General features: G+C 45.5%; 1 protein-coding gene across 6 annotated transcripts in view; it reads left to right on the forward strand.

Annotated features, from left to right (window-relative positions):
• The window catches only part of IPO8 (importin 8), a 441,493-nt gene that overhangs the window by 46,525 nt on the left and 371,670 nt on the right, over window positions 1-23,298 (forward strand). For 5 of the 6 annotated variants that reach the window (XM_033950674.1, XM_033950671.1, XM_033950672.1 and 2 more), the window contains exons 3-5: window positions 1,875-2,031; window positions 7,158-7,316; window positions 20,239-20,395. In XM_033950674.1, the coding sequence (XP_033806565.1) occupies window positions 1,875-2,031; window positions 7,158-7,316; window positions 20,239-20,395 (473 nt within the window). Of the gene's footprint in view, window positions 1-1,704; window positions 1,764-1,874; window positions 2,032-7,157; window positions 7,317-20,238; window positions 20,396-23,298 lie in introns of all 6 variants that reach the window. The other variant, XM_033950673.1, reaches the window with a different exon arrangement.

The raw sequence follows: 23,298 nt of genomic DNA on the forward strand, positions 1-23,298 counted from the left end.
TCACTGCCATACTGCTGGAAATGCTGTCTCCATGCTGATCTTCTGACTGCCAGTCAGACTCCACTGTCTGACTATGCCTCCATCCCTGCGGACCACCGACTGTGCACCAGGACGGGTGGAAGCATGAAAACACAGCCTGTATGCTGCGGAATATTGCTGAGCCCCCTTAAGTATGCTGAACGGTCTGCACTCGAACCCCCGCTTAACAGGGAGTGAGACCAGGTCAGGGACGGCCCTGAGCTCCAAGGAAGACTAGCAGACTGGCTAACAGGTGCCCTGAAGGATCAACCTGTTAGCTACAGATTGAAGTCTGTGAATTCTCAAGCAGGCAGCGCTTCAAATTTGCTGTAAATGTGAAAGAACTGCAAAAGGGGACAAAACTACATTGAATTAAAAACAATAAATGTGAGAGAGCAGAACCGAAACACCTTGCAGCCACATGCAGAAGAGAAAGACTGATGGGAGGAGCCAGGCTAGTCTGTGATGTACACTGGAGGCGGAGTGAAAAACCTGTGGTTCTTTTCTGCAGCCCATGTGGGTAAAGGGAAATAACCCTATGGTCTAGAATGTCTCACCTATTGCACTGGAAATACTTCTACCTAGCCTGGTTATTTGATCTGGACTGTTCTGATAGGATGTTAAGGAAGGAAAAATTCTTACCTCATAACATAAACATAAAAATTTATTTATATACTGCAGTACCTTGAGAGTTCTATGTGGTTTACAAAAGAAAATTGAAACAGTGACAATAAAAACAAATGACCTAGAAATTACAAAAATTTCTTAAATAAGTATGTTTTCAATAATTTCCTAAACTGCTGGTAAGAGATAACTAACAGATTTACAAACTCTTTATCACAAGAAGGAAAAGATAGGAGTTGTTGAAAATATCTCTTGTATAAATGACCCTATACCAATGGAAAAGCAAACAAATTACAATTACGTCTTGGGCTTTGTGAATTAATGAATAAGAAATGAGCCACAAGATAATCAAGTACTAAACTATGCAAGATTTTATAGCATATACAACCAAACTTAAATCTGACTCTGGCCTCGACTGGCATCCAATGTAGTCTTTGGTAATAAGGTGTGACATTATCTGATTTTTCTGATAACTTGCTAAGTAAACTGTATTGCAGTAATCCAGATATTTAGAATTAATGACTATACCAACAGTCCAGGGTTCCTCAAAGTCCCTCCTTGAGGGCCGAATCCAGTCGGGTTTTCAGGATTTCCCCAATGAATATGCATTGAAAGCAGTGCATTCACATAGATCTCATATGGTCTAATAGTCCGTAGTTTCCACAACATGTAGAAACTTTTCCTTATAAAAGCATCTTTATTTGAATTCATTGTGAGATTTATTTCCTTTGTGAGATCTCTGTCCTTTAGTCCTATCAGACCAGTCTAGAATACCGCCTTGTTCATTTGATTGTAGCAGTTGTTATCCTTGTATTGCTTTTCTTTTTTAGGCATAATTACAAATGCTTTTTCCTTTCAAATTTTCCTATTATGCTCTTTGGCGTAGAATATGCTGTATGTCAGTTTCCCTATACATAGTGTTGGCTGTGTATGGCATGTTGGATGCCTCTTTCCAACACCATGAATATGAGCACCACTGCTTAGCTATTCAAAATACTGAACTTGCTATGGCTGCACAATACCCTTAAGGGGCTACTCACAAAGAACAACTTTTATTCTCAGTCTCCATCTGCTGGTCAGCAGACATAACCCTAAAGGACTAAAGGAAAGAAACTAAGCAGGTAAGACACATATTTTCCTTCAAATAAATGTTTCTTTAAAATTACAAGATAATTGAATTAAAATGTTCTTTTCTTGCAGCTGTGTTCAAATTTGTACTTTCTATATTATAGCTGCCATTTACCTGAAAAACATGGTGACACAATACTGGCCAGACCGGGAGCCACCACCTGGAGATGCTGTCTTTCCATTTAATATTCATGAGAATGATCGCCAGCAGATTCGTGAAAACATTGTGGAAGGAATCATTTGGTCTCCTGATTTAGTGAGGTATATTTTGTCTGTCATGCTCTAAATAGGACTTAATACCTTGGGCCATAACTGCTTGTAAATTAGAAACCTAAGACTGTTTTGGTCTGTCCCTATGAAAATCATTATTTTATGTTTTCCTGTGATAAAATGTACAAGATCCTTCTTATTTTTGACATTTTGTAATATATTCCAGAGAGAACAGTAATACATTTAAATTATCACTTAGCTATCAAAACTCACTGTGAAAATACTAGCCCACTTAAAGGAGAGAAAAACAATGAAAATAAAACAAAATACCATGTTTCCATGAAAATAAGACAGGGTCTTGTATTAATTTGTGCTCCCCAAAACACACTAGGGCTTATTTTCAGGGAATATTTTATATAACATTGTGCTTATAAACCGCGTAACTGGGGAAACACGGTATCTACCCTTGACACTTGCCATGTTATACTTATCCCTCCCTCCTATCCCTTTGTGCACTGGAACACCGCTGACCCTCCCACCGTGTTATACCTATGGGGTTAGGTGAGACACTAATTGCATGGGTCAAAGATTGGCTGAGTGGAAGACGTCAGAGGGTGGTGGTCAACGGCACCCTCTCTGAGACATCGGAGGTGACCAGCGGAGTGCCACAGGGCTCGGTCCTGGGTCCACTCCTTTTTAACATATTCATAAGAGACTTGACCCAAGGGCTTCAGGGTAAAGTAACTCTATTCGCTGATGACGCCAAACTATGTAATATAGTAAGTGAAAGCAATCTGCAGGATAGTATGACGCAGGATCTGCTTACGTTGGAAAACTGGTCCTCGACATGGCAGCTGGGCTTCAACGCTAAGAAATGTAAGGTTATGAAACTCGGCAGCAGAAATCCATGCAAACCTTACACCTTAAATGGAGAACACTAGCTAGGACTTCAGAAGAAAGAGACTTGGGAGTAATCATCAGTGCAGACATGAAGGCCGCCAAACAAATAGAGAAGGCCTCATCCAAAGCAAGGCAACTTATGGGATGTATCAATAGAAGCTTCGTTAGCCGCAAATCTGAAGTCATAATGCCACTGTACAGAACCATGGTGAGACCTCATCTGGAGTACTGTGTGCAATTCTGGAGGCCACATTACCGTAAAGACGTGCTTAGAGTTGAGTCGGTTCAGCGGATGGCCACTAGGATGATCTCGGGGCTCAAGGGTCTCTCGTACGAAGAAAGACTAAACAAATTGCAGCTCTACACTCTAGAGGAGCGCAGGGAGAGGGGGGACATGATTGAGACATTTAAATACATCACGGGACGTGTCGAGGTGGAAGAAGACATCTTCTTTCTCAGGGGACCCTCGGTCACAAGGGGGCATCCATTCAAACTCAGAGGAGGGAAATTCGATAGTGACATAAGGAAGTATTTCTTCACAGAAAGGGTTGTAGATCACTGGAACAAGCTTCCAGAGCAGGTGATTAAGGCCACCAGCGTTATTGACTTTAAGAATAAATGGGATGCCCTAGTAGGATCCTTACGAGGGTCGAGTTAAGGAACTAGGTCATTAGTACTCAGACTTAATGGGGTGGGTCAGTAGAGTGGGCAGACTTGATGGGCTATAGCCCTTTTCTGCCGTCATCTTTCTATGTTTCTATGTTTCTATATCCCTCTCTCCCATCCCTTTGTGCACTGTAACACCACCTCCAAAGCCTCAAAACCGGTGGCAGCACTCTGAACGGACTGCTTTGCGGCTATCCCCGCCGGGGCCTTCCCTCTACCGCATCACTAGAATGGAAGGGAGGGATCTTAACTAGGGCTTATTTTCAGGGTAGGTCTTATTTTGGGGAAACATGGTAAATTTAATAAAGAAAAGCCCACAATATATTATTGTAGACCCCAAGGAGCATATTCTAATAGAGGTGGCTAAGTTAGGCACCTACCTTAATTAGTAAATTGGCTTCAATTATGAACTTTAACAAGCTCATAATTGAAAAAAATAAATGATAGGTGCTTGTCTTCTTAGGTGTGATTCTACAAAAGATAGGTACCTATCGTATAGTGCTACCCCTCCCCATTCTTGCTTCCATTTTTGTTCTCTTTCCTGTTTTATATTGTAGTTCCTCTCCTTTTTCCATAACGTTTCTCTGTATGTCTTATGTATTGTCCTTTTTTTTCATTTTGTGAATTTTAATATGGCTATTCCCTAAATTTTATTGTAAAACGCTTAGTATTTGATAGGCGTTTTTATCAAATCACTAATAAACTTGGAAACTTTAGGGGTGGAGAGTGACTTAGGTGCTGCTAGGTGCGATTCTTTAAAGGACTTGGGCATCTATAATGTAGGCCTTTAAAAACCATGGCCTATATTACAGGCCCTTAAGTTTAAAGTTAGGTGTCGCTAAGCATGATTATATAATGGGCGCTTAAGAGTGATTGACATGAAGTAGGCGTCTATTTTTATAGGTGCCCATTATAGAATCTATCCCTAAATACCACCACAAACCTGTTTATCAGAAATAATTTTCTCAAGTTGTTCTGAATATAAGAATACATATGTATGATTACCCTTAAAAGTTTTTTTGGGTAGGATGTGTCCAAGAGCAAGTACCTGTGGATTGAGAGCAAGAAATAACTTCATAAGGAGCATATATGGAAATTCATACATCTTTACACCACAAAAAGGAAAGCCTTTCTTTAGAAAATAAACTTTTCAAAACATAATTTTCTTCTTTTTTTTTTTCCTCCCAGGACAAAAAGTGATTGAGTTGCCCAGTTAGATAGAATTCTTACAAAATGTTAAATAACGTCAACTTGTCGGAAGGGACTAAAACATCCCCTGCTCCCACTGCTCATTTACTGCCTTAACTTTTTTTGACAAATAAAAATGGAGAAAACTGACGGCAGATAGAGATTATATGTCCTATCCAGTTTGTCCATTCATAACATCTATAATTTTGTCCTTTTCCTTAGAGATTCTGCCTAATATTCAGCGGTATTTAACAAGCCAGGAATGGCTCCTAACTGATTAACTACCACTTAGCTAATATTCTGTGTGAGGTGGCTGCTGAATTTTAGTGCTTAGCAGCTATCCTGGTCACTGGTTATGTCACACAACATAGCTGTTTAGCGCCAATATTCATTCTAGTGCAATGTGTGTAGTAGTCCTGAGTGCTAGGGTTATCCATCTGAACCTGCAAGTTGTTTGCAGAAGGATGTCGCACATCTTTCAACTCCGTCGCCTTCCCAGTGGGCTCATTCCTGCCCCCTCAGTTTTTTCTTCTGCAAGCAAGTTGAGAAAGTGTCTTTCTGATCTACTCTGTGTTTTTAAAATTATTTTATTATTTTGAGGGGCTTTATTCGTATCCAAATTTTGAGGTTTGGTGTCTGGAGTTCCCTCTAGTTTGGGTGTTCCACCTGGGAGAGGAAGCAGATTGACAGGGCAGAAGTCTTTTGCTAATAGGATCAACCCTGTTTAGTCAGCCTGTTTTAATAGTTTTGGAGCTTGGGGTCTTGTTTCATTAGCTGACTCATCCCTGATTCATGAGCACAGGCCATTTGGCTCTGTTATTGTTTGCTGGAACTTAATCATGGGCCGGCTGTGTGGTCCTCCTTCCATCATGGCTTGAGGGGGCTTGAGGCTCAGTCCGACATCAGCCTGACTAGCAGCCAAAAGACCACTTTTTTTGAAGAAAATGTGAGGAAAAGACCTCCGATTTTTCAGCTGCAATTCTCAGCCCAAGTAGACAGGTACCACATGACACAGTGGGTAAGGTTATGTAAGCCTATGGGTAAAATCAGGGGAGGGGGCTGAATTCTGATGTTTTGCAGGTTTCTGGGGCCAGGAATAGGGTCTTCCACCTCTAGAAACCATTTTTTTTTAAAGTTTTTTGTCTTTTAATAGTTCTCCCTGGGCTGTTTTTAGTGCCAAGATCACTGCTGTGGTGGCCATCTTGGATTTCCCTATCTTTTTTGTCTAAAGCCTCTGCCTCAAAACACCTCAATTTTGTTTAAAATTGAAATGGATGGACCCCCTCAGGTCTTTCTACCCCTATATCATGCCAGATGTGCACTGGATTGTCAGCTGAGGGACGTTCATATTCCGCATGCCGTGGTATACGCAAGGGGGGGGTAGCAGCCTCTTCTAAGTCTTCTAGGGCTGGGGATCCACCTCCTTGTTTTAAGGGAAATAAATCCTCCTCAGTGTCCTCCAAAGGTAACTTGGCAAAGTGCAGGCATGTCAGCACTGCGGAGCCTAAGAGGGTATACAGGGAGCCTCTGCAGTGGTCTTTTGGGCTGCCAGTACAGGGCTTTATCCCAGATTTCATAAGCCTGATGTAGATTGCCTATTTCAGGGGTAGGAAATTCCGGTCCTCAAGAACCAGAGCCAGGTCAGGTTTACAGGATATCCACAATAAATATGCATGAAATAGATTTACATCTCAAGGAGGCGGTGCATGCAAATCCATCTCATACATATTCATTGTGGATATCCTGAAAACATGACCTGGTTCCGGCTCTCGAGGACCGGAATTGCCTATCCCTGGCCTATTTTAATTGTCAGAATCCTTCAGCGTCTGCTACAGGCACGTCTGTGGTTACGCATATGGGGATGTCCCCTCGGGTTGCCCCCTGATCAGAAGCTGGCCAACGCAGGACCAGCATATTCAGTCGGAGATCGACTAGGATGATTAGAGTTCTGATTCTATACCACTATTGTCCCTGGCAGAGTCTGGTTCTCAGCATGAGACCAGCAGGCAGGGAGGCAGTGGTCACCCTTGACCAGAGGACAGACCCTACTGTGGTGTGCCTATTTAAGGCTGCCTTACTCCTGGACACTGATTTTAATGCACTGAAGCAACTTTTGCTACAAGTTAAGGATTTTTTTTTTTTAAACACAATTTTAATGCTTCATGCATTGAAAACTTAAGAGAGTTCAACAACAGGTACTTTCGCTTTAGCACACACTAAATGCTAAAGATGCCCATAGGAATATATTGAGCATCTTTAGTGTTTAGTGCACGCTAACATGGTTAGTGCCCATTGATGAATTCTCCCCTTAATGCAGCTTAGTAAAGACCCCATAATCTCTTATTAATAGACATTGTATTTATGAATTGACTTGTATACCACCACCTGTTTTTTTAATAGACTGTTCTGTTTGTTTTACCTAGGGCTCAGCTGACTATGTGCTTGCGGGCTATCATTAAGCATGACTTTCCTAGTCGTTGGACAGCAGTAGTAGACAAGATAGGCTTTTATTTACAGTCTCAAAACTGTGGGAGCTGGCTTGGCAGTCTGCTGTGTCTCTACCAGCTTGTGAAAACCTATGAGTAAGTGGGGAGTATATAGCTTTTGCTTTATATAACAGTGCTACCTCTCGAACCTAATTAGATTCTTTATCTGGATTTTCATTTGATTGACAATAGAGTGACTTAGCTTTCTTTTGGGCCTAAATGACTCTTTCCTTATTGTCTACTAGAACAATCCAGATGAGTGGGTTATGTTCCCTGACCAGCAGATGGAGGCAAAGAACATTGACTTTCAGTAATGTCACCAGTATAAGAAGTGGTGCATCCCTGTTAACTTCCTACTATTGGGGAGCATTACCCACTTATCTGGTCTGGCCTAGCAGAAATCAAAGGAAATGAAATTAGCAGGTAAAAACAAATTTCAACTTTTTATGAGGGACACAGAGAGTTGCATACTCTTTAGAGTCCGAGCTATTTAGTAAATGTACACATTAGCTTAGCTAAATAGTCCATGATCATGAAGAGTTCCAAACCACACAACGAGAACCCTCTCAGCCACATCAGTAGTAGTGTTCAAAGTAAAAGATGTCATATTGAATAGTGTCATACAGATTGATAAACCATAGCCAGAGGAAAACATTCAGAAAAATACACTTTGCCTTATATACAGTGTTCCCCTGCAAATCTGCGGTTTGCAAATCGCGGACTAACTAATTTGCAGTATTCTCTGCCCGACTCTTCCTGTACTAAATTCAGGCTACACCAATCAGGAGCTGCGTACGTGTCAAAGCAGCTCCTGATTGGTGTAGCCTGACATTAGTAACAGGAAGAGGTGGTTAGAGCATACCATGAGTGACTTTGCATCTGCCGGCACCCCAGCATGCCCTCTCCTGCCTTTTAACCATATTTGTGTTTTTTCAAAATTCACGGGGATTCCTGGAACGGAACCCCCTTGAATTTCGGGGGGAGTACTGTACTCGAATATAAACCGAGATTTTGGGGCTAAAAAAGGTGGCTCAAAAATGGGGGTCTTGGTTTATATTCGAACTAACTCCACCCCACACCTGCTGCGGACCTCCAGTACTGCCCTGATGGTCCAGTGGTCCAGGAAGCTAGAGCTGCAATCAATCCCTCCTTTCTGTTGACTTTGTGCAACTAGCCCTCCTCTTCCCTCCCCTTCTAGTCCTCCAGCAGGTCTACCTTAGATCCCCGGTGGTGCAGTGGTGAGGCAGGGCAGGTGCGATCCCTTTACGCTCCTGCCCGGCAGTCTCTGTAGTGAAAAAATGACTGCCGCAAGACTCACAGCCTCGTGAAGTTTGCCTGGGATCTTGTGGCAGTCATTTTTTCACTATGGAGACTGCTGGGCAGGAGCATAAAGGGATTGCTCCTACCACGCCTCACTGCTGGACCACCGGGGACCTAAGGTAGACCTGCAGGGAGACCAGAGAGGAGGAGTGGGCTAGTTGCACAAAGTCACCAGGAGGGAGGGATTCAAGGCAGGTTGATGGTGAAAAGCTAGAAGGATGCTAGGTTGCATAGGGAGAGGTATGGCCAGTAGGAAAAAGGAGGTATTGATGCCCCTGTATAAGACTTTGGTGAGACCTCATTTAGAATATTGTGTACAATTCTGGAGGCTGCACCTTCAAAAAGATATAAGAAGGATAGAATAGGTCCAGAGGAAGGCTACTAAAATAGTATGTGATAGTGCTTCCCGATTCAGAGAAAAATATTTCGATTCGATTCACCCTGTTGAATCGATTTTTTTCGATTCACTGTTAATGACACAGCTTTTTAAGTTTAAACATTTTATTTAACTAAGGCAATATCATGTCAAAAATAGGAACATCCAAACTATAACATAACTGTAAAATTAGTTAGAAACATAGATTCACAGCTTCCCCAAAGCAAATCATCCCCAAAGTTTTCCTAGTCCCCCCTACCTGATTCTCAGTTTTTCCAGGCCCCTGCCAATTCTCAGCTTCCATCCCCAGCCCCCCTGCCGATTTCAGCTTCCATCCCCATCCCCCCTGCTGATGTATTTACTTATTGCCTGGACTGGATATTAAATCGCGGGGAAGAGAGGAGAAATGTGGGGAAAGAGCCAGCCAAATCTAGTATTTGTTGCTGCCGAGTGCCGAGGTCTGCTGCACGAGGTCCGCTCGATTGCCGCTTGATTCTCCCACTCCTTTCATTTCTTCCGATGTAACTTCCAGTTTTGCAAAACCAGAAGTTACATTAGATGGGAAGAGTCTGGCGGCCGGCGGCATGAAATAGCCCGAAGTTCTCCAAACTCATCTTGCGGCTGAATCGGTGAGTCCGGTTTTAAAAAAAAAAAAATGAACCGATTCAAATCTATTCACCTGATTTGAATTGGTGAACCGATTCAAATCATGAATCGGGCAGCACTAGTATGTGATCTTCATCATAAGGCGTATGGGGACAGACTTAAAGATCTCAATCAGTATACTTTGGAGGAACGGCGGGAGAGGGGAGATATGATAGAGATGTTTAAATACCTACGTAATGTAAATGCGCATGAGTCGAGTCTCTTTCATTTGAAGGGAAACTGCAATGAGAGGGCATAGGATGAAGTTAAGAGGTGATAGGCTCCAGGGTAATCTAAGGAAATACTTTTTTACAGAAAGGGTGGTAGATGCATGGAACAGTCTCCCGGAAGAGGTGGTGGAAGCAGAGGCTGTGTCTAAATTCAAAAGGGCCTGGGATAAGCACGTGGGATCTCTCAAAGAGAGAAAAAGATAATGGCACAGTGACAGCCTGTCACAGCAATTTTGGGGGGAGGGAGGATGTCTTAGAAAGTAGTTTTGGGGCAGTTTGGGAGTTAGCCCTAGGTCCTCCCACACCTAAAATCGCCATGTTTTGGGGGTTCCTGTGCTTTTCCTAGGCTATTTTCTTTTGAAAATTGAACCCACGATGGCCATCTTGGATTTTTACGATTTGAATTTATAGTTATTTTTTGCCGCTAAAAGCTTTGTTTTTATAAGAAAATCACTCAGATGGACTTCTTAGGGCAAAATACTTTGGATTCATGCCCTGTTTGCGGTGGATGACAGTCCAGAGAGCAGCTGTGTTTCACGTGTTGTGCGACACAGGAGGGGGGGGGCCGAAGTTTCACCCGCCCTGGTTCCCTGAATCCCTTTAGGGGTCCAGCCACTCATTCTTGCTCTGGTCAGTCCAAAAAGTCAAAATTAGCTCCTGGGGAAAGTGTGCTCGCAGCCCTGGCAAAACACAACTATGATTTGGCATCGAATACAAGTAAATCTTCTAAGAGCACCAAAAAGAGTTCCCAGGAGGCGAGGTGGCAGCTGCTCTGGATGAGGGTAGCCCCCTGGAATTTATTTACATGCTATTCCAGACTTATCTAGCCAAGGAAAGGGAATGTAATATGCCTCCTCTGCCATCCTTGATGGCATCGGGGGTCCTCCCTTTCCAGGTCATGGTTCTTAAGTCCATACTCTCTGAGTTGGCCAGGGATGATTCACCCACTGATGACAAGAATGACCAGGACAACTTAACAATGCCATTGCTTATGCAGGCAGTGCCATTGCTTTCTCAGTTTTCATTCTTTCCTGATCATCTAGACCACAGGTGTCAAAGTCGATCCTCGAGGGCCAGAATCCAGTCGGGTTTTCAGGATTTCCCCAATGAATCTGCATGAGATCTATTTGCATGCACTGCTTTCAATGCATATTCATTGGGGAAATCCTGAAAACCCGACTGGATTCCGGCCCTCGAGGAGGGACTTTGACACCCCTGATCTAGACATTGCAAAAAATGCTTATGGATCACTTGAGAGGCGCTGACGAGTCCTCTGAGAGTCACTACCCAATGGCAGATGTTTTTAATCAGCGTTTTGCATCCCCCAAAATGAATTCCTTGGTGGTACAGGTTATCAAGTGTACTTGTCTCCCCAGTGAGGGAGGGGCTGTGTTGATGAATACACAGGACCTTAGGATTGATTTTTCTCCTCAAATGGCTCTTTGATTCTGTGGCCTCTGGGCTGAAAGTGGCAGCAGCTGCTTTCTTTGTGGCTAGAGCCTGCCACTCAAAGCTTCACCATGATCCTGTCGCTATATTGTTCCAGGATATTCCCTTTTTAATCTCAGTAATGGATTATGTGGCAGATGCCTTGTATGATCTCATCAGAGTGGTGAGCAAGCTCTCTGCATACTCTTATTTTGGCACGTAGGATATTGTGGATCCAACAGTGGTCCAGTGACTCATCCTCTAAGGCGACCCTCAGTAGATTATCCTTTGGAGGGCAATTATTGTTCAGAAAAGATCTAGATGACCTTATGGCTAGTGTGCAGGACCGTAAATCCAAGTCCTTGCCTTACAGAAGGCCCCAGTCCTCTCGAGGTCCGGGAGATTCTATCTTTAATTCCTCCAGGTGTTCCTGTTGGTATTATGGGGTCTCCTCTGGTCAGAGATCCTATCAATCAGCCAAACAGCGGTTTGGTAGATCCCGGTGTCCACAGTGTACGGGGAGCCATTTTGTATCTACCCCAAAGAAGCATTTTTGACGCTAGGCCCTTGGCTGCTCCTCTGCTGATCGAGGGGGGAGGGGCGGCTTTCAGAGTTTTTTTTTCTGGATTTCCCGATGGGAAGACCAGAGAAGGCAGCCCAGGTGGAGGCCATGGTCCAAAGTTTGCTGGATATTGCAGTCAAAGAGTTCTTTCCAGAGAACTTCTTGGGCTCTGGCAAATTGTCAATATATGTCATTGTGCTAAAGGGAGGCTCCCAAGACTGGAGACTAATCCTTGATCTCAAGGCGGTCAATGCTGCCCTTGGGGTTCCCCGCTTCAGGATGAAAACAGTGCGATCTGTGATTGCCTCGGTGGCTCTTGGGGAATTCTTAGCTTCATGGATTTGACAGAGGCCTATCTTCATATCCCCATTTTTCCAGAGCACAGGAAATATCTGAAGTTCATGTTCTGTAGCAGCACTTCCAATTTTGGCCTTGCCCTTCAGGTTGGTGACAGCACCTAGGACCTTCACCAAGGTGATGGTAGTAGTGGCAGCCCACTTGCAGAAACTCAGAATTTAAGTCCATCTGCATCTGGACGACTGGTTCATCAGAGCCCAGTTAGCATCCAAGGGGCATCAGGCAGTTCACCAGGATGATCAACTTTTGAAAGAGTCAGCTCATTCCAACACAGGACTTAGAATACTTGGGAGTTTGCTTCAGAAAATAATAGAACAAGGTATTTCTGCCTGACTCATGCCAGGAGAAACTTTGCCAGCTGGTATGTACCTTCCTTGAGACTCCGGCTCTGACAGCCTGGCAGTGCCTGCAGATCCTTGTGTCCATGATTGCGACCAGTGGCGTACCTAGGGTATGTGGCACCCGGGGCCCATCATTTTTTGACACCCCCCATGTAAAAAAATACTTTTTGTAATGACCAGTAAACGGAATAAATGGTCAGAATAGAAACAGGCCGTGAAAATTTTCTTATATTCCAAAAATAACATAACATAAGAACATAAGAACATAAGAACATAAGAATTGCCATCTCCGGATCAGACCCATGGTCCATCGAGTCCGGCGATCCGCACACGCGGAGGCCCAGTCAGGTATACACCTGATTGTTCTAATCACCCATATCCCTCTATGCCTCTCATAAGGAGATGTGCATCTAATTTGCCTTTGAATCCTAGCACAGTGGATTCCTTAATAACCTCCTGTGGAAGAGCATTCCATGCGTCCACCACTCGCTGCGTATAGCAGAACTTCCTGACATTTGTCCTGGACCTGTCACCCCTTAGCTTCAAACCATGTCCTCTTGTCCGTGTCACATTGGACAATGTAAATAATTTGTTTTTCTGCTCTATTTTATCGATGTCTTTCAGTATTTTGAACGTCTCTATCATGTCCCCTCGCAGCCTCCTCTTCTCAAGGGAGAACAATCCCAGTTTCTTGAGTCGTTCCTCGTATTCCAATTTCTCCATACCTCTTATTAGTTTCGTTGCTCGTCTCTGCACCCTCTCCAGCAGTTTTATATCCTTCTTTAGGTTGGGAGACCAATGTTGTACACAGTATTCCAAGTGTGGTCTGACCATTGCTCTATAAAGCGGCATTATGACTTTCTCCGATCTACTCGTGATTCCTTTCTTTATCATGCCCAACATTCTGTTTGCTTTCTTTGCCGCTGCCGCACATTGTGCCGACGGCTTCAGGGTCCTATCTATCAGTACACCCAGGTCCTTTTCTTGTTCGCTCTTACCCAGAGTTGCTCCTGACATTCTATACTCGTGTTCCTTATTCTTACTACCTAAATGCATTACTTTGCATTTCTCCACGTTGAACTTCATCTGCCATTGCTCTGCCCATTTCTCTAGCTGATACAAGTCGCTCTGGAGTTCCTCGCTATCTTCCTGCGATCTGATTTCCCGGCATAGCTTTGTGTCGTCTGCAAACTTAATGATCTCACTGGATATTCCGCCTTCCAGGTCATTGATATATATATTAAATAGAATCGGCCCAAGTACCGAGCCCTGGGGCACACCACTAGTCACTTTCTCCCAGTCTGAGAACTTCCCATTTATGCCCACTCTCTGCTTCCTGTTTTCCAGCCATTTGCCTATCCACCTTTGTATATCTCCCTCTATTCCATGGCTTTGTAGTTTCCTGAGAAGTCTTTCATGCGGAACTTTGTCGAATGCTTATGTCTGAATTGTCATGACATCAGAAGTACATATGGAGTAGTTGCAGGTGATGCTTGGGACAGTTCTGATTGTGTTAGTTCGGTTTTATGTGTTTTTTGAATAGAAGGGTTTTTATTTCTTTTTGAAGGTTTTGCAGTCTGTGGTCGATGTCAATTGGTTGTAGAGTTGGGGGTCGAGTGTTGCAGCTCGAATGGCTAGGAGGTTGTCGAACAGTTTTTTTCTTTTGACGTTTTTGGTTGGAGGGTGTGTGAATGGTGCGTGAGTTCTCCTATGCCTGCTGAAGAAATTAGTTACCCCCTCATCCCACACACATTAATTCTCTTACATTTTTGTTCCCATTATAAAAAACACTGATAAGTTCCCAGAAAAAAAATACATTAAAATAAGAAGTGAAAACAAAGGCCCCTACAGATGAGAACATAACATAAGAATAGCCTAACTGGGTCAGACCAATGGTCCATCATGCCCAGTAGCCCATTCTCATGGTAGCCAATCCAGGACACTAATACCTGGTCAAAACCCAAAGAGTAGCAACATTCCATGCTACCGATCCAGGGCAAGCAGACACTTCCCCCATGTCTTAATAACAGATTATGGACTTTTCCTCCAGGAATTTGTCCAAATCTTTCTTAAAACCAGCTACACTATCTGCTTTTACCATAACTTCTGGCCACTTCATTTTTAAGTTTAGATCTTTCCTTTCAAACAGAGACCTTGCTAGATGTCAAATACAGCACAAGGTAACTTCACATGGACTTAGCTGTGCAGGAAATGTGAATCTCCTCATACACCCACCATATAGTGCAAAAATGTGCAAAGGTCTGTTTTTTTTCTTTCGATCACTACATAGCCTAATGCCACACAAGCAGCGCTGTTACAAACATATTCTGTAGGTCAATGCTAAGGATAACAAAGTTTCCTTCCTTGGACCAGAAGGAGATACTGATAAACCACTGGAAGAGATCCCAAAACAACACCCTAAGACCCACTCAGTGTGTGAACCAGTTGAGTGGAGTGGACTAACTGGGGGGTGGAAATGGGCCCGGAGTTTGCTCAGCAGAATTTCCCAGACCACCTCTTCCTCTCAACACAATTGACACGCTGCCACCACCACCACTAGGAACACCTCACTGGGTAGGCCAGCTATGCTATAAACTTTATAAAACACATTATTATATTTTCTTATAAAGCACACATTTTAACTGAACTCTCTGACATCCTCAGCCTTTCCATTCACAAAAATAGAAGGAAGAAAAGTTCCCATTTCCTGCTGTCTCATGTCCCCGACCTATACAATATTTTTTTTCTGCAGACCCTTCAAAAGTCTGACCAAATCCTCGTTTCACTTGCATTATAAAGTACTGAGGATGCCATCTCTCCCCAATCCCAGGTCCTAAAGTCTAAGACAGTAGCGCAAACTAATACTGCCAGATTCAGGAAAAAAAATTTCGATTCGATTCAGCCTATTGAATTGGTTTTTCAATTCGATTTTCCTTCCCAGTTGGGTGATTTTTTTCAAAACTCCTGGTGGGTTTTATAGCTTTTTCACCCCCTTTGGCTTCTCCTAACCACACTGGCGCTGTGGTGTAAATAAAATAAAGAAACAAAAAGGACTTTTCCTCTCTCTATTAAATCCTAGCTCACGTTGCAGTCCAACACCAGCTCTGGCAGGATACACATTTCAAATCTGACATATTATAATCACAAAACAGAAAATAAAATTAATTTTTCTACCTTTTGTTGTCTGGTTATATTTCAAATCTTGTTGGTCCAAGACTCTGGTTTTCTTCTGATAACTTGCTTGCCAGGGTCTCCTTCTTTCTTCTTTCTGCATGCTAACCATCCATCTACCAACTCTCTCCTCCCTTTCCATTTCCCTTCCCTCCCCAGGAAGTCTGGTATCTTTCCTTTTTTTCATCTCCCTCCACAGATCCACCTTTTCTTAACTACCCTTTCATCCTGGCATCTCTCCCTCCTTCCCCACCACCCCAGAGTCCACCATCTCTCCCTTTCTTTTCCCAATTACCCTCCTATCCAGTATCTCTATCCCTCCTCCACACCATCCCTTGTGTCCAATTTCTCTCCCTTTCTGTTCCTTCCCTCCCTAAATCCCATGGTCCATCATCTCTCTCCCTCTCCTCTATTTTCAGACCCATTATTTCTTCCTCCCCCCCCCCAAAGTTTGGCATATGCACGTCTCTTTGAACACCCCTTTCCCTCCGTGTACTTCTAAACCAGGGTCCCCCCCAAAGGCCTGTCCCCCCTTAAAGGTCTGCCTGTCCCCCCTTGTAGGCCTGTCCCCCCCCTTGTAGGCCTGTCCCCCCCCTTGAAGGCCTGCACCCCCCCGAAGGCCTGTCCCACCCCCTTGTAGGCCTGTCCCACCCCCTTGTAGGCCTGTCCCACCCCCTTGTAGGCCTGTCCCACCCCCTTGTAGGCCTGTCCCACCCCCTTGTAGGCCTGTCCCATCCCCCTTGAAGGCCTGTCCCATCCCCTTGAAGGCCTGTCCCATCCCCTTGAAGGCCTGCCTGCTCCCCCTTGAAGGCCTGCCTGCTCCCCCTTGAAGGCCTGCCTGCCCCCCCTTGAAGGCCTGCCTGCCTGCCTGTCACCCCTCTTCCCCTTGAAAGCCTGCCTGCCCACCCGCCCGCCCCACCCCGAAGGACCGCTCGCCCCCCCTGGCCTCCCCGCACCACCTATGAAGCAGCACTATCTATGCTCCCGACCTTGCCGTTCAATCCCCCCCCCACCACCCCCGAAGGACTGCTCGCCCCACTGACCTTCCTGCACCACCTATGAAGCAGCCGCAGCAGAATCGCGATGTCAGCGATCCCTGCGCTGCTTCCTGCGCCGCGGTCCCGCCCCTCCTCTGATGTCAGAGGAGGGGCGGGACCGTGGCGCAGGAAGCGGTGCCCAAGCAGCTCAGGGATCGCTGACGTCACGATCCTGCTGCGGGCTGCTTCACAGGTGGTGCAGGAAGGTCAGTGGGGCGAGCGATCCTTCGGGGATGGGGGGGAATGAACGGCAAGGCCGGGAGCACCCCCTCAGGGCTGGCACCCGGGGCGGACCGCCCCTCCTGCCCCACCCTTGGTACGCAACTGATTGCGACCATAGATGTCTGTGCGAGAGCCCACCTGCAACCACTGCAGGTTGGCTTATTTCCCGCTGGAGTTCACAGAGGGATCTGTTGCATGCCCGTCTCCCTTGGGCGGCAGAGGCTCAGTACAATTTGACCTGTTGGTTGAAACCTCCATCTCTGTCCTGAGGTCTTCTCCTCTGGGTCTCCGCCTATATGATCCTGATGAAGGATTCCAGCCTGTACAGCTGGGGGGCTCTTTGCTTGGATAGTCCAGTTCAGGGCCTGTGGTCCCTGTCCAAGAGGAAGTGGTGAATCAATCGCCTGGAGCTTCGGGTGATTCAGTTGTCTCTCTTGCACTTCAAGCGTCTTCTCCGGAATCAGGCGGGGTGCGTGTTTTCTTGGACAGTGCCATGGCGGTGGTCTGTGTCAATCATCAGGGAGGCACCAGGAGTTCATCTCTGTGCATGGACGGAAAGCCTCCCTTGCTGGGTGGAAAACCACCTCTTAGCGATTTCCACGGGGCATGTAGCCGGAGTGGACAATGTACAGGGGGATTATCTCATCCATCAGATTTTGGATCCAGGGGAATGGTCCCTGTCCCAAAGAGCCTTCAGCTGCATAGCAGAGCAGTGGGGTCGCCCAGTGTTTGACCTCATGGCATTGGTGGCCAACAGAAAGGTGGATCGATTGGTTATTCAGCTGCCACCACGAGCCAGGCAGTGAGGGCTTGGATGCAACCCTGGCTGCAGGAGGGTCTTCTTTATGTCTTCCCTTCTTGGTTCATGATAGGCCCCCTGCTGATACGGATCAGGGTACACAAATCAGGTGATTCTTGTGACACCCGATTGGCTGAGGTGGCTGTGGTATGCAGACCTGGTTCGCTTAACATCTGGCTCAGGGGCTCAGGCTTCCTTGTCATCCTCATCTCCTTACGCAGGGCCTGATTTTGTTCCAAGATCCAGACTGCGTTGGTCTTATGGCCTGATTCTTGAGTATGCAGTCTTAGTCTGCAAAGGCTATTTTATGGGCATGATAGCTACTTTTGCACAGCAAAAAGAAGTCAACTGTGGCAGCCTATGTGAAGGCTTAGAGATGTTATCAATCTTAGTGCATCCAGAAGAACATGAATCTGACCTTGCAGTCAGTTTCACAGATTCTCGCGTTCCTTCAGGATGGGCTGTAAAAGGGTCTTGTTATCGGCTCTGAGAGTTCAGATTACCAGTCTCTTTTGTTTTGGCCTGAAGCCTCTGAGATGCTCTTTGGCCACTCATCCGAATATTGTCAGGTTTCATAGGGTCACATTGCGGCTTCAACCTCTGCTGTGACTACCCTGTCCAACTTGGAATCTAAATCTAGTTCTCCGGTCACTTTCTTGTCTGCCCTGTGAGCCACTGGAGCAGACATCCTTAATGGATCTCATAGTTAAGACAGTTTTCCTGGTGGCTATAACTTCAGCCCGCAGGGTTTCTGAGCTTCAGTCTTTATCCTGCAGGGATCCTTTTCTTCAAATTACAGATTCCTGCATGCTTCTGTACACGGTTCCCTCTTTTCTCCCAAAGGTGGTTTCTAGTTTCCATATCAAGCAGGAGGTCCTGCTACCTATGCTTACTCCCTCGGATTCGTGGAAGCATGATTGAGTGCTGAGGTTGCTAGATTTGTAAAGATTTTTTTTTTTTGCTGTAATTGGAGGTCACAAACAAGTTTCAGGTATCTGACCACCTGTTCATACTGGTGGGTCCTGCCCATAAGGGCAGGCGGGCTTCAAAAGCCACCATTTTGAGATGGATCCGTATGGCTATTTTATTTGCCTATATTGCTGTGAGGGGTCAATTTTTTAGAAGCATTTCCTTCTTGTGGACAGAGTCATTGGCAATTTTCTCTTGAAGATTTGCATATTATATGAAGTTTTACAGGATCAATGTGGCAGCCAAGCAGGATGCTGCTTTTGGCTCCTCCATTTTGGTAGCAGGCTCATCATTCCCAACCTGTCTCTACGGGACTGCTCTGATATGTCTCGCTTGTCCAGGAATAGAACGAGATTATACAAGAACAAAAGATTAGGTTCTTGCCTTTGCTAATCTTATTTCTTGTAAATCCACGCACTATTCCTGGAACTCGCCCTGGGAATTGTTGATTTGCCAATTGTCTCCCTTGATAAGTATTGGTAAGCTGGACTTATGGTTTCTTGACCAGCATGTTATGCACTTTACCTTGGGGGTTCCTTGCTGTGGTTCTCCCCTCTCAGTGCAGGCTGTGTCTCCTTATAGCACAGTTCTTTTCAAGTTTATACGGTTTGCTAACCTGTTTCAGTTGTTTATAATTGTTATAAAATTTCATGTTATAAGCAGGTCAGACTTGTTATGCTGGAGAGTTTTCCCGTATGCCTCCCTTTTGTCTATGTTCTTTACAGTGTCACTACCTGCTTTTGCACAAACTGGAGACCTGAGGGCAGTCCTGAAGTAAAAGTAGAGGGTCTGAAAAAATTATGTAAATGAGGCTTCCTACAAGCAGTCTCTTGACATGGGAATCATAACTCAGTTGTCCAGGAATAGAGCGTGGATTTACAAGAAAGAAGATTAGCCAAGGTAAGAATCTAATCTTTCATTGATAAACCTAAGCAGGTATGTATAGGGATGTTTTTGTTCCATGCTTCTGCTTGGATAGTAATTGTAACATTGTATTGTGCCTTAAATTAGCTTTGCCAAAAGACCAAGAAGGAACCGTTCTGTATTTGGAGTAGAGAATAACATGCAGGCAAATTTTTTCCTGTCCCCATGGGAACTTGTTTTCCCATCCCATCCCTGCGAGTTCTTTTCCTGTCCCTGCCTCATTCCTGCAAGCGCCATCCTCATCTGCACAAGCCTCAAATACTTTAAAATCATGTGTTTGAGGCGTGTGCGGTTAAGACAGAGCAAGGACAGTGTCAAAACTCATGGGGATGGGGCAGGAAAATTGAGTTCCTGTGGGGATAGGGACAAATTTGTCCCCATTTCATTCTCTAATTTGGAGCTCTGATTTTAGCAGAAAAAACCCCAAGAGGTAGGAGTAAGGCCCATTCTCGTGGAGGTGTAGTGGAACCTGTTGAGCATTGGATCATCTCTTGCGATCGGATTTCCTTCTCACTAGGAACTCGGTGGAAATCAGAAGATGCCATAAATCAATTTTTAAATGCATTAATCCAATGAATATCCTATATAAAACTTCTAGTATGGAGCCAGGTTCTAAAATTTGACTGTTTAATTGAAGGTATAAGAAAGTGGAGGAGCGAGATCCCCTCATTGCAGCAATGCAGGTTTTCTTGCCTCGACTTCAGCAACAAATCATCCAGCTTCTTCCTGATGTATCTCATTACTCTGTGTTACTTCAGAAGCAGATCCTGAAAATCTTCTATGCACTGGTTCAGGTAGGCAAAGACCTTCCTTTTTGCCAAAGATACTGACTCCTTGTAAACTGACTCCTTCTATTTGCATCCTCTCGCCCCTACATAGTTAAGAAACTGTCTCCTTGTATGCTTCTATCAATATCCCCTCTTCCTTTTCTAATACTTTTGCCCTCTGTAGTCCCTGTCCTTAACTTCATGTCTTCCTCCTACACTGTGAATGTCTTTTTGTAACCCATTCTGAGCTGCTGGGAGGACGGGATAGAAATCTAAATAAATAAATACTGTACAGAAAACTTATTTTATACGTGTGCAGGATTTAAATTTTGATCATTGTCTAAGCAAGCATAGGTATACAGTATAGTCAATGTAGTGGGAGCAATTTTTCATCTACGGGTAATTCTCAGCATAATAGCATGAAAATTATGTGCACGCTATTTGTTTGGAGAATCTTCAGTAAAGAGCAGGAGGAACTGTGCCTGTTGCTTGCTCAGAAGAGCAATCACTAAGCACAGCTACTCCCTTCTATCAAAGATGCTCTCCCTGTCCCGATCAACTGAGCTGCAGGTCTCCCTGAGTCCTGCCATCTCAGCTGATAAGGAGAGTAGCAGAGGGAAATGTTTCCCCCCTCCTGCCAACACCCCCTTTGTCTGCCATTGCCCAGCCTTCCCACATCCTATACAAGGTAGGCAGGAAGGATGCCCACTTCCTACTGCCGCTAGGATCCCCTCCCCCCCCACAGCCTCCAGTCCCCTGCATCTTTAAGATGAAGGATGGTAGGAGGGATGCCCATTCCATTCTGCTGCTAGGAGTCCCCCATCCCCTTGCACCATTAAATTGAAGTGTGGAAGAATGGATTCCCTCCCATTGCCGGGGTCCTCTGACCCTCCCATACCTTTAAGACGAAGGCTGGCAGGAGGGATGCCCATTCCCTCCTGCTGCCATGGTCCTCTTCCCCTCCCATACCTTTAAGACAAAGGCCAGCAGGAGGAATGCTTACTACCTCCGGTCTTCTGGCCCTGTTCAAAATGTTGGGCCTTCCTGGTGCATCCAGGAATACACTGAGGTGGGTCCCAATGCTTTGATTGACCCAGGTGCCTAAGGCCTCTCCCACCTGAGCCAATCAGAGCCTTAAGCCCCTTTCCGGTGCAAGGGAGTGGGCATCCCTGCTGCTGTCCTTCAATTTAAAGTTGTGGGGGGTCGTTGGGGAAGTCTACCCTGGTGGCAGGAGGGAGTGTACATCACTCTTGCTGTCCTTCATTTTAAAAGTGTGTGTGGGGGGGAAGGGCTGGGGCCCCCGGCAGCAGGAGGGAGTGAGCATCCCTCCTGCCATCCTTGACTTTAAAGATGTGGGGGGGGGAGCAAGGGACCATGGCAGTGGGAGGCGTGGGCATCCTTCCTGCCATTGTTCAATTTAGGGGCATCGAACAACCCTGGGGGGGGGGGTCAGTGGGAGGGAGGAATCGGGGGGGGGGGAGTATTGAATCTGAGCTGTCAAGCTTTACTTTCCTATCAGTGCCTGAGGCAATCAGCGCTCAGCCCCTGCTTGAAAATTTTGCCCACAAATGTGGCACAACAAGGTTGTTTTAAAACCATTTTTATTGTAAGTGATACACAGCTTCAGTAATTACAACATGAGAAAGCAAACAGTTCAGCATAGAATCAAAATAAAGCACAACGTCATAAACAGCTTCTGCCATTTTGGGGAGTCCCCAGAGCTAGCTACCAGGTGACTAATACAGAGAATTAGGCACTCTAAACTACTGAATCAATTACAGATAATAGCCTAACATTTCCGCCCCCCCCCCCCCGGTTCCTCACCCCTGATTAATCCCATTTCCATACTAAGTGCTAGGCTTATAATAGGCCTACGATAACTCATTTAACAATAAACTGTGCCTTCTAGGATATAGTTGACATATATAAGGTTGCCAGATCAGCAAATAGGCATCCCTGTGCTTTCTTGATCCCTGTGCCAATTGGTGTAATCGATTCCTCCAGTGTCAGAAGTCAGGAGGATCCCCACAGTTTAATACTGCAAAATACATTTTTTTGCTACGGCGTAGAGTCTTTGCTCTGCCTGACATAGGCCCATATGCTCCCAGTATATCGAGTACAAGCTGAGTAACAGTGCCTCTAAAAGTGATATCCAAAAGGACTTCAATATAGTCTGCTATACAATGCCAAAAACGCCGTGTAACAGAACACAACCACAAAGCATATCCGAAGTTATCACCAAAGTATATTATCCCAGGACAAGCAGGCATGATATTCTCACATGTGGGTGACGTCATCTACGGAGCCCCGATGCGGAAGCATTTTCAAGCAAACTTGATTGAAGATTTAAGTTTGCTCTGCTGCTCCACGCATGCGTGCCTTCCTGCTCCACTAGGGGGTGCATCCCCTCGTGGTCTCCAGTTCAAAATTTTCCGCTGAGCCTAGAAGTCGTGTTTTTCAGGCTCTGCCCCAACTGCCTTCTAGCACCGCGATTTTTTCTTGCTTTTTCACGATTAAGTCGCTGTGCGCGAATTCTTTACCTTTTAACTTGATTCCTGCTTCGTTTTTGACGACCCGGAGGCTTCCGGGTCCCCGTGGCCGCGTGGCTAATCGAGCCGCGGCTACTTTCGATTTAATGTCCCGGCCTTTGACCGGCTTTAAAAAGTGCACCCGGTGTGAGCGGCTTCTTTCCCTCACAGATCCGCATCGCCGGTGCATTCTCTGCCTGGGGGCGGCTCATCCAACCGACTCCTGCCCCCAGTGCGCTATTTTCCAGAACCGGGCCCTCCGTCGAAGAAAAGCCCGCATGGCGGACCTCTTCACCCCGGACCAACCCTCCACCTCGGCCTCGAGGTCGGCCCCGGCCTTGACCTCGGCCCCGGATACCTCGGCATCGCCTCGAGACTCGACTCCGAAGTCCTCGGGACAAC

This window comes from Geotrypetes seraphini, chromosome 7 (genome assembly GCF_902459505.1).
Source record: "Geotrypetes seraphini chromosome 7, aGeoSer1.1, whole genome shotgun sequence".
NCBI classification, from domain to species: domain Eukaryota; kingdom Metazoa; phylum Chordata; class Amphibia; order Gymnophiona; family Dermophiidae; genus Geotrypetes; species Geotrypetes seraphini.